The 15,084-nt window shown below is 41.7% G+C and overlaps 1 protein-coding gene across 1 annotated transcript in view; it reads left to right on the top strand.

Annotated features, from left to right (window-relative positions):
* Positions 1-15,072, top strand: part of ahcyl2b (adenosylhomocysteinase like 2b) — a 28,828-nt gene extending 13,756 nt beyond the window's left edge. The window contains exons 2-17 of the mRNA XM_054800167.1: positions 973-1,081; positions 2,097-2,240; positions 2,457-2,557; positions 2,684-2,786; positions 2,878-2,972; positions 3,140-3,246; positions 3,576-3,692; positions 3,780-3,843; positions 3,976-4,064; positions 4,848-4,918; positions 5,988-6,082; positions 6,619-6,717; positions 9,633-9,701; positions 9,831-9,909; positions 11,868-11,988; positions 13,947-15,072. Coding sequence (XP_054656142.1) covers positions 973-1,081; positions 2,097-2,240; positions 2,457-2,557; positions 2,684-2,786; positions 2,878-2,972; positions 3,140-3,246; positions 3,576-3,692; positions 3,780-3,843; positions 3,976-4,064; positions 4,848-4,918; positions 5,988-6,082; positions 6,619-6,717; positions 9,633-9,701; positions 9,831-9,909; positions 11,868-11,988; positions 13,947-13,953 — 1,470 coding nt within the window. The 3' untranslated portion in view covers positions 13,954-15,072. The remainder of the gene's footprint in view (positions 1-972; positions 1,082-2,096; positions 2,241-2,456; positions 2,558-2,683; positions 2,787-2,877; positions 2,973-3,139; positions 3,247-3,575; positions 3,693-3,779; positions 3,844-3,975; positions 4,065-4,847; positions 4,919-5,987; positions 6,083-6,618; positions 6,718-9,632; positions 9,702-9,830; positions 9,910-11,867; positions 11,989-13,946) is intronic.
* Positions 15,073-15,084: the final 12 nt, after the last annotated feature.

The raw sequence follows: 15,084 nt of genomic DNA, 5'->3' as shown, positions 1-15,084 counted from the left end.
AAACCTCAAAAGACCAAAAGCTGCATTATACCCTTTTTTTATAGAGGGGTTTTAATTTGCAGTATCTTGCTGGCCTCTGAAATGATGCAAGGAGTTTTTTGTTGTTTTTTTTTGCTTGGAGAAATTGTATCAAAAGCCTGATTAGTCGCTATTGGCGTACATTCTCATTGATAACTTTCAGTTTGTGATTCATTGGACACTTTTGTAAGCGGGCTTGATAACCATCCATTAGCTACAGTTTGGGTATCATAGCTTTAGGCGCCCAAACTGTGGAACAATTAACAATTAAACAAGGGACTAAAAAGAGAGCTAAAAGGAAACAATCAATTGCATTGTGTCTGCCAGCGTTGTCAGAATCTTGCTGCCCCGATGCTGCATGCATTTATGGTGGGAATAAGTCAGCCATTAATACTATTAATAACACCAGGACTGGAATGAGACTGTAGTACATTGACAGTGGAAAGATTATTAGCCTGATTTGAATCTGTAACATTCCATATCACTCATCTGTAATAAACAGTTGGACCTTGTAAACCTTGTGAACCACTACTTTTGACCTAACTGGACCTAAATGCTCTAGTGGTTAGCATGTTGGCCACACAGTCACAGTCAGGAGATCGGGAAGACCTGGGTTGGGCATTTCTGTGTGGAGTTTGCATGTTCTCCCCGTGCGTGCGTGGGTTTTCTCCGGGTACTCCGGTTTCCTCATTTCCACATTCCAAAAACATGCATGTTTGCCCATAGGTATGAATGTGAGTGAATGGTTGTTTGTCTTTATGTGCCCTGCGATTGGCTGGCAACCAGTCCAGGGTGTACCCCGCATGTTGCCCGAAGTTAGTTGGGATAGGCTCCAGCATACCCCCGCGACCCTAATGAGGAGAAGCGGCATAGAAAATGGATGGATGGACCTAAATGCGACTAGTGTCAATAGAGTTGCACAGGTTCTGACGTCTGCCCTCTCTCCACCAACAGATCCAGTTTGCAGACCAGAAACAGGAGTTCAACAAGCGGCCCTCTAAGATCGGCCGCCGCTCTCTGTCACGTTCCATTTCTCAGTCCTCCACAGACAGCTACAGCTCAGGTAAAGCCCCTCTTGTCCTCACTCCACTAGTGCTAATTCCTCTGATGGTTCCCATTGGGTAGCACTTTTTTCCCACTCTTGTCTTAATGTCTTTAATCTCTTCAAGAATGTGAAAGAGCGCGAGATTAATTCTTATGACTCACATTGCAGCACTCTCTGTATTTATCCGTGGACAAATCTTGTCTAAGGAAAGGAAAATACAGTACAAGATGGAATGAATATGACAGAACTACGCAAACGTGTTCAAGACAGTGACAATTTCTGTAGATTGAATTTGCAGAGAGAAATGTTTTCACTTCCGCATCTCACTCAGCAGCGTTGTGCAAAAATTAGCCGCGAATGCAGGGGTGTCCCAACTTTTTCCACCGATGGCCACATACTGAAAGATCAAAGGGGCGGGGGCAACTTCTTTTTCTTGTCCTTTTTTTTTTTATTTAAACAACCCATGTAGATACAGTATGTGGATATGTTTTTTTTTTAAAATATATATTAAGGAAAAAAACTGCTGGCATCTCAGCTTTGTGTTTTTGCTGACAAAAGCCACATGTTGTTTTGCATGTATAAATCTCTAGACGCCGAACATAAGACGAATCTAAGACGACCCCGGATTTAAGACAACCTGAAAAATATTATCTTATATTGGGTTCAATCTATTTTTTGAGCGGTTTTCTCTTGCGCCATCCTTGGCTGTGTCTCAATGTTCTTTGGTACATTTATCCTCATGGACGGAGTCACCCCCACCCCTACTTTCAGGCTGAATGGATCGATGATTTTTCATTTTAAGCCCCCTCATCCTCCACCCTTTGCCTCTTGGCACAGCACATCGTGTTCTTTGCACTCGGGCGCTTTTACAACACTTCTTACCTGTCGCTGGTGCCTTAAACCACAGTCGTGTGGCATTATATGAACAAAAGTCTTGGGACACATCTTTCGATGAGTTGATGAATGAATAATTTTGAGCTAAGGCATCATTTTTAGCTGACATGCTGACAAAATTGTGTGTTGTTTATTTCAGCGGCATCATACACCGACAGCTCAGACGATGAGACGTCTCCTCGGGACAAACAGCAGAAGAACTCAAAGGGCAACGGAGACTTCTGTATCAAAAACATCAAGCAGGCCGACTTCGGACGTCGAGAGATTGAGATAGCAGAGCAAGGTTTGTTGTCTGTGGCTATATTTATCAAGTAGAGCATCAGCAGGTTTGTGTGATGACATGTTTTAAACACTTCTACACCCACACGTTTTTAGCCTAATCTCCTTAAACTGGATGACTTGATGGATTAGTGATGAAGGAGTAAATGATCAAAAAATGAATTCTTCATACCAACTGCCCGAGCAGAGTTGTTTCATCCACTTGTGCTTCCTCTTCTAGAGATGCCGGCCCTCATGGCTCTGAGGAAGCGAGCCCAAGGCGAGAAACCCCTCGCTGGTGCCAAGGTGGTGGGCTGCACCCACATCACCGCCCAGACGGCTGTGAGTAGAGCAGTAGTAGTAGAAGTAGTAGTAGTAGTAGTAGTAGTAGTAGTAGTAGTAGTAGTAGTAGTAAAGAGTAAAATCAAAGCATTTTGACATTTGTCTTTTTCTGGTCCTTACCGTCAGGTGCTGATGGAGACTCTGTCAGCTCTGGGTGCTCAGTGCAGATGGGCTGCATGCAACATCTACTCCACCCAAAATGAAGTGGCGGCTGCCCTGGCAGAAGGAGGTAAGAGCCCATCTTTCCCTTGTCTTCCCTCCTTCCTCTGTTATTTCTTCTGCTGCAAAGTTATGGCGCACTTCCTGTCTTCTCTGTCCAGGTTTCAGCGTGTTTGCATGGAAGGGCGAGTCTGAGGATGACTTCTGGTGGTGTATCGATCGCTGTGTCAATGTGGAAGGCTGGCAGCCCAACATGGTAGTCCACTTAAACATAAAAAAACCCTCTTATTTCTTCCCTCTGTGCTGGAGATAATGCATTTAAAATGATGGGTGGTTGTATGCCAGTGGGGTGAAGGCTAGTAATGCAGTTTTAAAATATACAAAACCCGCAGGATTGAACAGTTTGGTTTCCCTTGTTTACAGATTTTGGATGACGGCGGAGACCTGACTCACTGGATCTACAAAAAATACCCTAACATGTTCAAGAAGATAAAGGGCATTGTGGAGGAGAGTGTTACTGGTGTGCACAGGTAGGACTTGCAGAAGTAAGAAGGCACAATAACCACAGAAAAATGGGACACATGGACAAAAGCATGGAATATGTTAGAAAAATACATGTCACACAGGGACAAGGCCTTGTAACGCATTCTTTTTAGAGGATGTTTAAATCTTCAGTGTGGCAACATCGCCATCTAGTGGTGAGCATAGATTTTGTGGTTATGCAACTGCAGCATTGCAGCATCCATGCTTCCAGAAGTGTGTTTCCATGTCATTATAATAGGTTTATGTGCATCACTGCTAAACCACACTGTACAACCACTGTTTTATTCATAGCACTCTTATGCTTTTGTATTTGCAGGCTCTACCAGTTGTCCAAGGCAGGGAAGCTGTGTGTCCCCGCCATGAATGTCAACGACTCTGTGACCAAGCAGAAGTTTGACAACCTCTACTGCTGCAGGGAGTCCATCCTAGATGGGTATGAAAGTCAAAGAAAGAGCTCCTTCAAAAAAAAAAAAATCCTGCCTCCTCCTCCTCTTTAACTCACTCTTCCTTTTATTTTCAGCCTGAAGAGGACCACAGATGTCATGTTTGGAGGCAAGCAGGTGGTGGTGTGTGGATATGGGGAGGTAAGACACCAGAGATGCCATAGATTTTTGTCACGTTTGGTGCTCCTAAACAGGCTCTAGGGACACAGTACTGTTAAAACATCATTCAAAAGTTATTTTTGCATAATATGAGACTTCTCAATATTTGCTCAGGTGGGGAAAGGTTGCTGCGCTGCCCTCAAAGCAATGGGCTCCATTGTCTACGTCACAGAAATCGACCCCATCTGTGCCTTGCAGGCTTGGTAAGACTCAACACAGCGGTTCTCAATATGAGAAAGTTTCGCTTAAGCATGGGCCGGGTACCGTTTTCAAGGTATACCACGATATGATAAAGTCACGGTTTCAAAATATTCCGTCATACTGCCCTACAGTATGAGAGAAAGTGGAGGTCCAGTATGACCGCTATGTGGAAATATTTTTCCTCGCAGTTTGAACTGGACTTCGATGTGCTAAAACCACAATCATGAGATGAGTTGCCAGAAGTCGTGCAACTTAACCATTGTGGCAGCAGTGACGTTAGCTGCCTCTTTGGCATGAAACGACGGCAGTGGACATAAGAAATTATTAAGTGACTCACGCGTACAGTATTTCACTCCTCACCGCACCTCTTCGTCATGGCGCCGCACCGCTGAAGCGTTTTTGTATCCTTGTTAAAACATATTATTGCTGTGCCTCTATTTTCCTCGTCCTCCTCCTCCTCGAACCGAAGATTCATTTATTCCGTAATGGCGCCCTACAGCTGCGTAACGTCTACATTCCTTCAGCATGTCCAGAAGTACAACTTTTTGTGCACTGCTTGGCTTCCTCTGCCTTTTTGGGTGCCGAACGTTTTGACATTGTGGATTGTGTCAGGGAGAATCTTGCAACTTTTTCTCTATTCTTTTCAATTAAGATATATACAAATAACACATTTTAGAGCTGCAATTGTAACACCGTGAAACCGTTATATTTTTGTCCAAGGTTATCATACCGGCCCATGCCGAGTATCGACCCTCATTTTTGCTTTCTTCCCATCCCTATGGCAGCATGGATGGCTTCAGGCTGGTCAAGCTCAATGAAGTCATCAGACAAGTGGACATTGTCATCACCTGCACAGGTACACTCCGCCCCAATACACTCCCACCTCCCCAAACCCATGCAGACTCTTCACTTCCTGTCCGTACAGCACAGAATGGCCCAATTACCTGCCTTTATTGGATCTTCTGTTGCTTTTACTCTTAATAATATAAATAAATTTAATAGTACTCATTTAAAAGCTGGTACCACACAAGGTTAACTTGTGGAAGTCCAAAACGCCTAATTACAAGTGGTAATTTCATGTGTGACCGCTTCATTGCCTTAATGCTGCTCATAAGCTAAACGGTAATAGGAACGTCTCCAGGATGAAGCTGCAGTGGAGTGAATAATGTCTATTGATTCTTGTGGCAATACGGGCCCAAGTGCATCCCTTGTCGGCTCAATATGGGTGTTGCCAAACCTACGTGACACAGCACACATGCACATTTATGTCATGCTCGTGTTGTCATGACATGAATTGTCATGTCGCGGCTGCACGGCGACATGAAAGGCATTTTTTTTACGGAAATCGGCCGATCCTAATCGGTGGCTGATCCATGGGAGCATCCCTAATTTTGACTAATAAACCGTATTCAACCACAAAACTCTGATCATTTATGAATTAATGAATTTTTGAAAAACCACGATAGAATGAGGGGGTGATGTTCGAACCGCAATCTAGCGAGGGACGACTGTAAATGAATAGAAATGTATAATCATGCCATGATATTATTACATAACGGCCCATGCATTTGATGATTATATTTTTACGAACAAAATGATTGATAACCAGCTTTGAAATGAGCCATGAGAAATGAGCCAGATATGGCCCCCGGGCCTTAGGTTTGACACCTGTGCTGTGGAGTTTTGTCTCTGCACAATTGTCAATAACAACTCTTATTGCAGTCAAAGGAACCTTGGTGTTTTTTCTGCTGAATTTCATTTGAGGTCTTGAGAGTCTTGCGCACAGTAACTATGTATCTGTCAAACTAATTAACACTGGGAATCCATTAGTTTAAAACTGTTTCTGCAGTTTAATTAATCCTATTCCTTGGTGACACACATTTTTCCCCCTTCCTCCGCCTTGTCTGTACTTGTCCTCCCATCAGGCAACAAGAACGTGGTCGTGCGAGAGAACCTGGACCGCATGAAGAATGGCTGCATTGTCTGCAACATGGGGCACTCCAACACGGAGATTGACGTGGTGCGTCACCAGTTTCAATATACAGTATTTCTATGGCTTTACACGCAGCAATGTACAGCATGATAGTGCTGCAGTGATGTCAGGGTTATGCCATGTTAACCAGTAGGGATGTCCCGATACAATAACGATATTGCTGCCTTGAATATCGGCCAATACTGATATTGATCCGATATCAACACGAATCGTATGTACTTTTTATATATAGCGTAGTGGGAAATATTGGAAAAGCATGACTCGTTCATACTTTTATGACTTATTTTCTTGTGTGGGATGTTAGAAAAGGCCTGCTCAAGTGACTCAACAAAAGTCCACAACAGTAGGTATGAGGAAAAACTCACCCGTTTACTTATGTGCTTGTGGGGTATAGTTGTATCCACAATGTAGTGGCAGCTATGCATAGCATAGATGTTCGAGGTGCTCAGTGAAGCGGTTAAACCCGACTTTACTCACCACAGAGTTTTTTTTTTAATTGTTGATCCGACACAAAATAAATCGGAATACAGCCGTTCTAATGCTTGTTCTAATTCAACCTGCAGGCTAGTCTGCGGACACCAGAGCTGACCTGGGAGAGAGTGCGCTCACAGGTGGACCACGTCATCTGGCCCGATGGCAAGAGGATAGTACTGTTGGCCGAGGTACTCGCAGCACACCAGAATTGTCATAAACCAAACCTATCAGAACCCTCTTCATTGTCTTCCCATCCCTCCTATTTGTCACCCTTTGGCAGTTCTAGAATCCATGCAGTAGGGCTGTCTTCGACTGAGGATTTTCATAGTCAAATCTGACTGGTTAGATATTGTTTGTTTGTTTGTTTGTTTGTTTATTTTTTCTTACAGCATAGGTAATGGTGATCCCTACAAAAAACAGATCTCATTTGTGACTTCTTCCACCTCAAAGAAAAAGCCTTAAACACGCAGATAAACACAAACATTAAACAGTACCCTAATTTATTTAGCGACACAAAGCAAGATGAACAAAACAAATATTACACTGAAAAGTGCACATAAAATAGGAACAACATTGCTTGAAAAATAACAACTTGCCAAAACTGTGGATTCAAATCCACAGTCACGATATACGTACGTAAAATGAAGGTGGCGTAACAGCCTTATCTGTTCTAAACGATACGCTGCTACATGTGTTTTGCGGACTTGGAGAAAGCATTCGCCCGTGTTCCTCGAGGAATTCTGTGGGGAGTACTCGGGAAGTAAGGGGCCCCGGACGACCTAATTCAGGCTGTTCGTTCTCTGTATGACCGATGTAGAGTTTGGTTGGTCGTGCCGGTTTCCAGTGAGGGTTAAACTCCGCCAGAGCTGCCCTTTGTCACAGATTCTGTTAATTACTTTTATGGACAGAATTTGTAGGCCCAGCCATGGCGTTGATGGGTTCCGGTTTGGTGGATGCAGGATTGGGTCTCTACTTTTTGCAGATGATGTGGTCCTGTTGGCTTCATCGAGCCGTTACCCGTGACCTTCTAGTCTCATTGGATCGGTTCACAGCTGAGTGTGAAGCGGCCGGGATGAGAATCAGCACCCCCAAGTCAGAGTTCTCGCCTGGAAAAGGGTGGAGTGCCATCTCCGAGTTGGAGATGAAATCCTGCCCCAAGTGGAGGAGTTTAAGTACCTCGGGGTCTTGTTCACAAGTAAGGGAAATATGGATGAAAGATTTACAGGCAAATTGGTGCAGCGTCTGCAGTGATGTGGACTCTGCATCGGTCCGTTGTGGTGAAGAGGGAGCCGAGCCGAAAGGCAAAGCTCTCAATTTACTGGTCGATCTACGTTTCTACCCTCATCTATGGTCTTGAGCTTTGGGTAGTGACCGAAAGGATAAGATCGCGGATACAAGCAGCCCAAATGAGTTTTCTCTGTAGGGTGGCTAGGCTCTCTCTTGGAGACACGGCCAAAAGCACTCGGAAACTCTGAATAGAACCGCAGCTCCTTCGCATTGAGAGGAGACAGATGAGGTGGCTTGGACCTTGGATAAGCGGTAAAAGATGGATGGATGGATGGATGGGGTCATGAGGTCATACCTTCTCCACTTTGGAAGATTTTTTAGTCGCCATTATGAGCCAATAAGTCAGTTGATGTTGACGGTCTTCTCATGTTTTCAGAATGGTACAGTCCTGATCACATGACATTTTCATACTGTAATGATGGCTGGATGGCAGGATGGCTGTAGAAAAGTCAGCCTTTTGTTTGAAATAGACACAAGGTCTTGCAGTCAGATGCTAAAACGCCACGTGAACAGTCAACACTCCCTTGTTCTCTCAAGTGATGTGCGGCTCGATACTGAAATATCGATACTTCCGATACTAGCTGTTTAGGCTCTCAAAATGACAATACTTTTGATAGTTCTGTCATTTGAGGTAATGTTTGTCTGTTGAAATGATGACTGATCGTAAACAGAAACGTGTGTGTATTGTGAATAGTTTGCATTTTTTATAGTGGTTCTTAATAAGTAATCCTTTACTTTAATGGTTTTATGATTTCACTTATTTTCTCTTTTATAGTTTTAAAATACCATTTTCACATGCTTTATATGATTTTGTCCTCTGTTTTTTCCTCTTGCTGTATATTAGCTTGGCTATATTGTAAAACATCCCGAGATCTCAATATACTTCAGGGTTTAACATAAATATCTTACATTAATTATTAAATGATTCATTTATTGTAATTAATAATTAGTTTAATCATTAAATCAATTCTTTTGTACCATGATATGAAATACACACCTTTTTCAAATTTGCCAGACAAAGGTGAATTTACACAAAGTATCAGTATCGCTGATACCAGCCTGATTTTTTTACTCTGTGTCGGATTGGACACTAAATCAGTGGCCTCTCACATGACTAGTTCTCTCCATCTACGGACTTACTTACTATATGATTTGATGTGCGGATCGATACTGAAATATTGATACCTTCGATACCAGATCTTTTGGCTCTAAAATTGATTCTCAAATCATACAATATCAATACTTTGATACTTCAGTCATTGGAGGTAATGCATGTCAGTAACAGGAGCACAGTGGAAAGTAAGAGACCTTGCCTAAATATATGCAGTTGTTTAAAATCAATGAATAAACTACTCTGATGCCTTGTATACTTGCGTGTATTTGCACAAAGTATTGTATCTGTTCAGCATCGCCGATACCAGCCTGAATTTTACTCAGCATAGAATTGGAAAAGAAATCAGTGGTATGGCACATCACTAATTAGCAAAAGCTTGCTGTAACCCAGCAAGCAGAACATCACTGCCATCTATAGCCCACACCCTGAACAGCAGCTCAGAACAATACTGTTCACCCGCGAGATTGGTTGTCGAATCAGACTCCTCCGAATCAAAAAGCCGAATGTTCCCCTTAGCATGCTGTGTCACTTGTGTGTATAAAATGTGTGGAAGATTGTAGTGACAGAACCAGAACAGGGGTGACTGATCCAAACAGACAAGCTGCCAATCAGTGCCGAAGTAATCTCGTCACCTCCCTTCCACCTTGATTATCACACACGCCTGTAAATCTTTGAACAACTTCATTTTACCCCTTTTTCTAGGGTCGTCTCTTGAACCTCAGCTGTTCCACAGTGCCCACGTTTGTGCTCTCAATCACAGCCACAACCCAGGTAGAACAATACTGTTGTGTACATGCCAATTCAAATGATTATGATTATTATTATTATTGTTTAATTCTTGTGTGTGTGTGTGTGTGTGTGTGTGTGTGTGTGTGTGTGTGTGTGTGTGTGTGTGGCCAGGCTCTGGCCCTGATAGAGCTGTACAATGCTCCAGATGGACGCTACAAACAGGATGTTTACCTGCTGCCCAAGAAGATGGGTAAGACTTTCTTGACAACCTGCCTACCAACAAGTACATGGGCCAAGCCTTTTTTTTTTTTTTAACACCACCAAGTACCACTGTATTTGCTACCTCCAGTTTTGCTTCAAATATGTAGCTTGTCCTTGCGGGTAAATTGTCTTGTGGCTTATAAGTTAAACATGAGTTTTTCAGAAAAGGAAGTCTGTTCAATCATTTGTATTTGTACAATAATTTCATAAGTATACGCCTATTATTATTATTATTATTATTATTATTATTATTATTATTATTATTATTATTATTATTATTATTATTATTATATGATTTCATAAGTATATGCTTATTATTATTATTATTATTATAATAGCTGGTGTTCCTTAGTACCACTAGATGGAGCTCACATGCTACCAGTGGTACTTGTAACACAGTGAGAATCATCAAAGAAATAGACAAAAGAAATAGCCCTTTAAGAAAATAATACGTACATTTTTTTTTTTACAGTTTTATATTTAAAAAATATATTTTGTGTATATTTATATTTTTTGCCACACATTACCAAGATTAAATTATAGTCATCCCTTGCCACATCGCGGTTCAAACATGGCATCCTCATTATATTGCGGTTTTTCAAAAATTAATACATGATTGCTGTTTTGATGATTGGTTGAATATGGTCTCTTATTAGTACAAAAAAATTCATATTTAAGCAAATTGTACATATTCATGGTCGAGATTAAGCATTTTCAAGCATGAAAATGGCTAAATGAACACAAAATACAAATATCTTCCGCCTGCTGGCATGCTTTCTCCCTCGGCCAACATTTGAGGTGTTTAATCCAGAGTGAATCACCTCTGTTGACAAATAATCATTCTGTCTGCCACCTGTCACCTTTAGCTGTCTTGTGAGTGAGAGGTGCAAGTAATAAACAACGACAGCCGAGAAAGCTAAAAAAGGATGCACAAGAGACAAATGGAAGCCAAATGATGACTGAATGCACACTAGAGATGCATCAGTATTGAACTAGCCCTTCAAAACTCGCGCAAGCGTGTCAGTGTTGTCACTCGTCCAGGTCATTGTATTCTCAGAGCATTGAATCGATCGCAAATGGACTGTTCAGGGTGTCTTAGGAGACGTTTCACCTGTCATCCGAGCATACTCAAAGGCTTGGTGGGACAAACATGAGTCAGACTTGAGAACTCGGTGCAAGATCCAGTGTATTTGTCCTCTGAAGCAGGAGTCATGTCCAGACAGGAATGGTTTTTCTCTTTTGCGGTGTCAAATGACGGCCATTATGATACAAAGAAGTGGGGCCTCTGGCCGCTAACGATGGACAACCTGGGGCCACATCTATAAAAAAAATGTGCATGGAAATCTGACCAAAAGCCTCCGTACGCCAGAAACCCACAATGTGCGTATGGACAAAAATATGCCGACCTATAAAGAGTGGCGTACGCACACATTCACGCAATTTGTGGTTTATAGATTCCACCTTGGGGAGAAGTGTGTGTATGCAACTCCGCCTCAAGTTACGGCCTTTCCAAGCATCCACTTTACCATAGAAGGTCAATGCAAAGTGACTCTTGAATGTGACGTCCATATTATTTAAAGAAACTTGATTGATTTGGAAAGACGGCTGGTGGGAAGACGATGAAGATGACGAAGCGGACTTTCATGTAAATGGAGGTGGGAACACTGGAAAAAGTGCCATATTTGGAAGGCACAGCATTGGCATAGCAAATAAAACAAAGATTGAGTGACAGCATGTCCTCTGTCAGCGCTGTGGATGGAGCAGGGCGAACAGAGGCGAAACAAAAAAAAATATCAAGGCACATATTTCCTTTTTCAGTGAACCTGTTCCTACATTTTTCCTAATTGATACTATGTTTTAGATTAATATAAGCTTAGCAAAATCAGAAAAAGGAATGGAGTTTGCCATCACTAATGCACACTCTCCTATCTTGTGTGTTCCCAACAGATGAGTATGTGGCCAGCCTCCATCTCCCCACGTTTGACGCACATCTCACAGAGCTGAGTGACGAGCAGGCCAAGTATCTTGGCTTGAACAAGAACGGGCCCTTTAAACCAAACTACTACAGGTATGACAACACTCGGATGCGTTTTGTCTGCACTCAAGCTACATTTTTATTACAGCTGCTCTCTGTTATTCAACCCACGTTGTAAACACAACATTTCATTTCATCGTGACTGCTTCCAATGCTGATTATGTTGAGCTACTAAATTTAATTGTTTTGTTGTTTCATTGCAAATGACTGTAATAAAAATAAATTATAGGCAGACAGACATTTTGAGTGTCCGGTGCGTACCAGATGTGTTAGACCACCACCCGATGCAAGGTTTATGCCACTGCATTGATAATTACCAACATATTTGTTTGTGCAAAGGTAACAACACAAACATGTACAAGCCCTTTAACTGAAATTATAATTAATTTGTATTATTTTATTATACACCGTAATTTCCGGGATATAAGACGCACCGGTGTTTAAGCCCCACGCACTAAATTTAGAGAGAGAAACAGATACATATATAAGCTGCACCAGACTACAAGCCGCACATGCCCACGTCATAAAAATACATATTGTGGCGCACACAAGTTCGTGAGGAACTGGGAGCTCTTTGACGGGAGCCAATCATGAGCTACGAGAAAACTCACAACGAACTCCTCAAGCCATCGGAAATCGCAGGAGGTCATTCTGTCTCAGTCTGACTCACACTGTCATCTTAGATTGAAGGCTATAATCATCTCACAGCAACTTAACACTCAAAAGGTAGCTAAGAAATAGACAATAACATTCCAAAATATACAAAAAATATCCCAAATATACAACAATATCCCAGAATGCATTTCTTCCCAGAAGAGCAGCTCATTGGCCAATAGCTACCATGGCTTTTTTTTTTTTTTTTTACATTTTCCAACTAGTAGTTCAACCTTCCTCTTAATTTTTTCCCCCTTTTAATTATGACTTTATACCCATAATATTTTTACTTTATTCTTGTAATATCATGACTTTTTCCCCAGCTGAATTTTCCAAAAAGTACAACTTTCTTTGTTTTGTTACTCCTAATGTTACAACTTTAAAAAACAAATGTTTTTTCTTTAATAAGTCTATGCAAAAAATTGCAACTCTTTTTTTTTAGAATTAAACTTTTTTGTCTTAATATTTTGAATTTATTCTTGTAAAATTCCTGCTGTTTATTTCCATTTCTGCTCCAAATATTTAAACTTTCTTCTTGTAAATTGTCTTCTTGTGATTATGACTTTATTCCCATATTATTTTCACTTTATTCCAATAATAATAAAACTTTCATCCCAACCTCCATCCAGCCCTCTTCTATGCGGCTTATCCTAATTTGGGTCGCAGTTATGCTGGAGCCTATCCCAGCTGACTTCAGGAGAAAGGCAGTGTACACCCTGGACTGGTCGCCAGCCAATCGCAGGGCACATGTAGACAAACAACCATTCACACTCACATTCATACTTATGTTGAGTCTTCAATGAACTAAGATGCATAATTAACTAAGATGCATGTTTTTGGAATGTGGGAGGAAACCGGAGTACGCGGAGAAAACCCACGCACGCACGGGGAGAACATGCAAACTCTACACAGAGATGCCCAACGGAGATTCGAATCCTGGTTTTCCCCCATCTCCAGACTGTGTGGCCAACATGCTAACCACTAGCCCACCATGCGGTCCCCTCTTCCCAACCTAATTTTCCAAAATTAAACTTCATTGAGAATGCAGAATGTGCCGCGGGACAATAAAAACATCAGCCACCCGGGCCGCAATTTGAATACCTCTGATTTAAAGACTGGGCCGTTTTGAAGTCTGCGCTCTGGAGTTTGAGTTGAAAGGGAGCGTTTGTGTGATTGCGCCATCATGCTACGCCACCTATCATGCCGCGCCTGCATTTTTCTCATCCGCAAGGTCAAAGACTGCGAGGAGTGAATGTGGAGAATTTTCCTTGAATGTGTGCCCAAAACAGGTGGTGTGTAAAATGTACTTCTACCACTTTGTCTTTTCCCAACTCCAGGTATTAGAAGCCGCTTCACAGGGTTGACAGCAGCACTCCACAACTGGCACAGACTCTAAAGAGGCAGAGGTGGAGCAGGACGGACAGGAAAGTCAACACACATCCTTTATATATACTGTAATACTTACTGGGAGGAGGGCCTGAGAGGTGCTCATTTAATTTATTCCCACTCGACAAGAGTAGTAATAATGAGTTAAAAAAATCTCCGAGGAGCTGCTCCTGCTGCCATTTGCCACCAGCTTGCTCGCTCCCCAGTGAAATCTTCTTCTGGAGGACATTTGAGTTCCTTTCTTTTGCTCTCACATCCTCTCCTCCCTATGCTACCTTTTTATTCTTTCAGCAGAAATATAAATAACAAAAACTTTGATTTAAAAAAAAAAAAAAGAAAAAAAATCTTGAAGATTTCTTGTTGTTTTGGTTGTCGTCTTCTTTTATACTTGTGATTTTGTTGTAATGGAATATTCCGGTGCGTGCGTGCGTGCGTGCGTGCGTGTGTATACCTGCTGAAGTGTGGTCCAATCATATCTCTCTTCTTTTTTTTCTTTTTTTTTTTTAAAACATTTTAATAGCTTTGTTCCGCCTCATGTAGCCAGAGTGGACAGTGATTGGCTCTTCCCAGCTGTCACTCACATTGGAACCACCCCTTGGCTTTCCAACACACATCTTAGTATTTTTCATGAAAAAAGAAAAAAAAAGTCACCATAATGTATTGAAAGCATGGCAAGATGTTGTCAAATCATTAGATTAGTATATTTATACAGAAAAATGTTTTTTTAAAGAATATTTTTTCTCCATTTCATTGTCACCAAGAAATGCAAATATTATATGTGTAATAAATGTACTTATATTCTATGAAAACTGTGATTATATTAACAAAGAAACCAAACACGGAGAGACAGGACCCTAATTAATGACTCCACGTTCTACAGAGCGGGATCAAACCCTCGGACATTCACTTGCAGTGCGGCGGTAGAATCAGCACAAGCTTGATTGAAACACTAATTTCTCAGTCCACCAACAGCCAATTCCTGACTATATTTGTGCTTTTCCGTCTTTGTGCCGTCTTGAATCTTTCTTCTGGAGCAGGGGTGTCCAAAGTGTCCTCTTTTTTTTTTTTTTGTGTTAACCCTCAGTATAT

Source organism: Dunckerocampus dactyliophorus, chromosome 15 (genome assembly GCF_027744805.1).
Source record: "Dunckerocampus dactyliophorus isolate RoL2022-P2 chromosome 15, RoL_Ddac_1.1, whole genome shotgun sequence".
In the NCBI taxonomy this organism is placed as follows: domain Eukaryota; kingdom Metazoa; phylum Chordata; class Actinopteri; order Syngnathiformes; family Syngnathidae; genus Dunckerocampus; species Dunckerocampus dactyliophorus.
The sequence above is the reverse complement of the archived record's forward strand: the minus strand, read 5'-3'. Positions and strand labels throughout refer to the sequence as shown.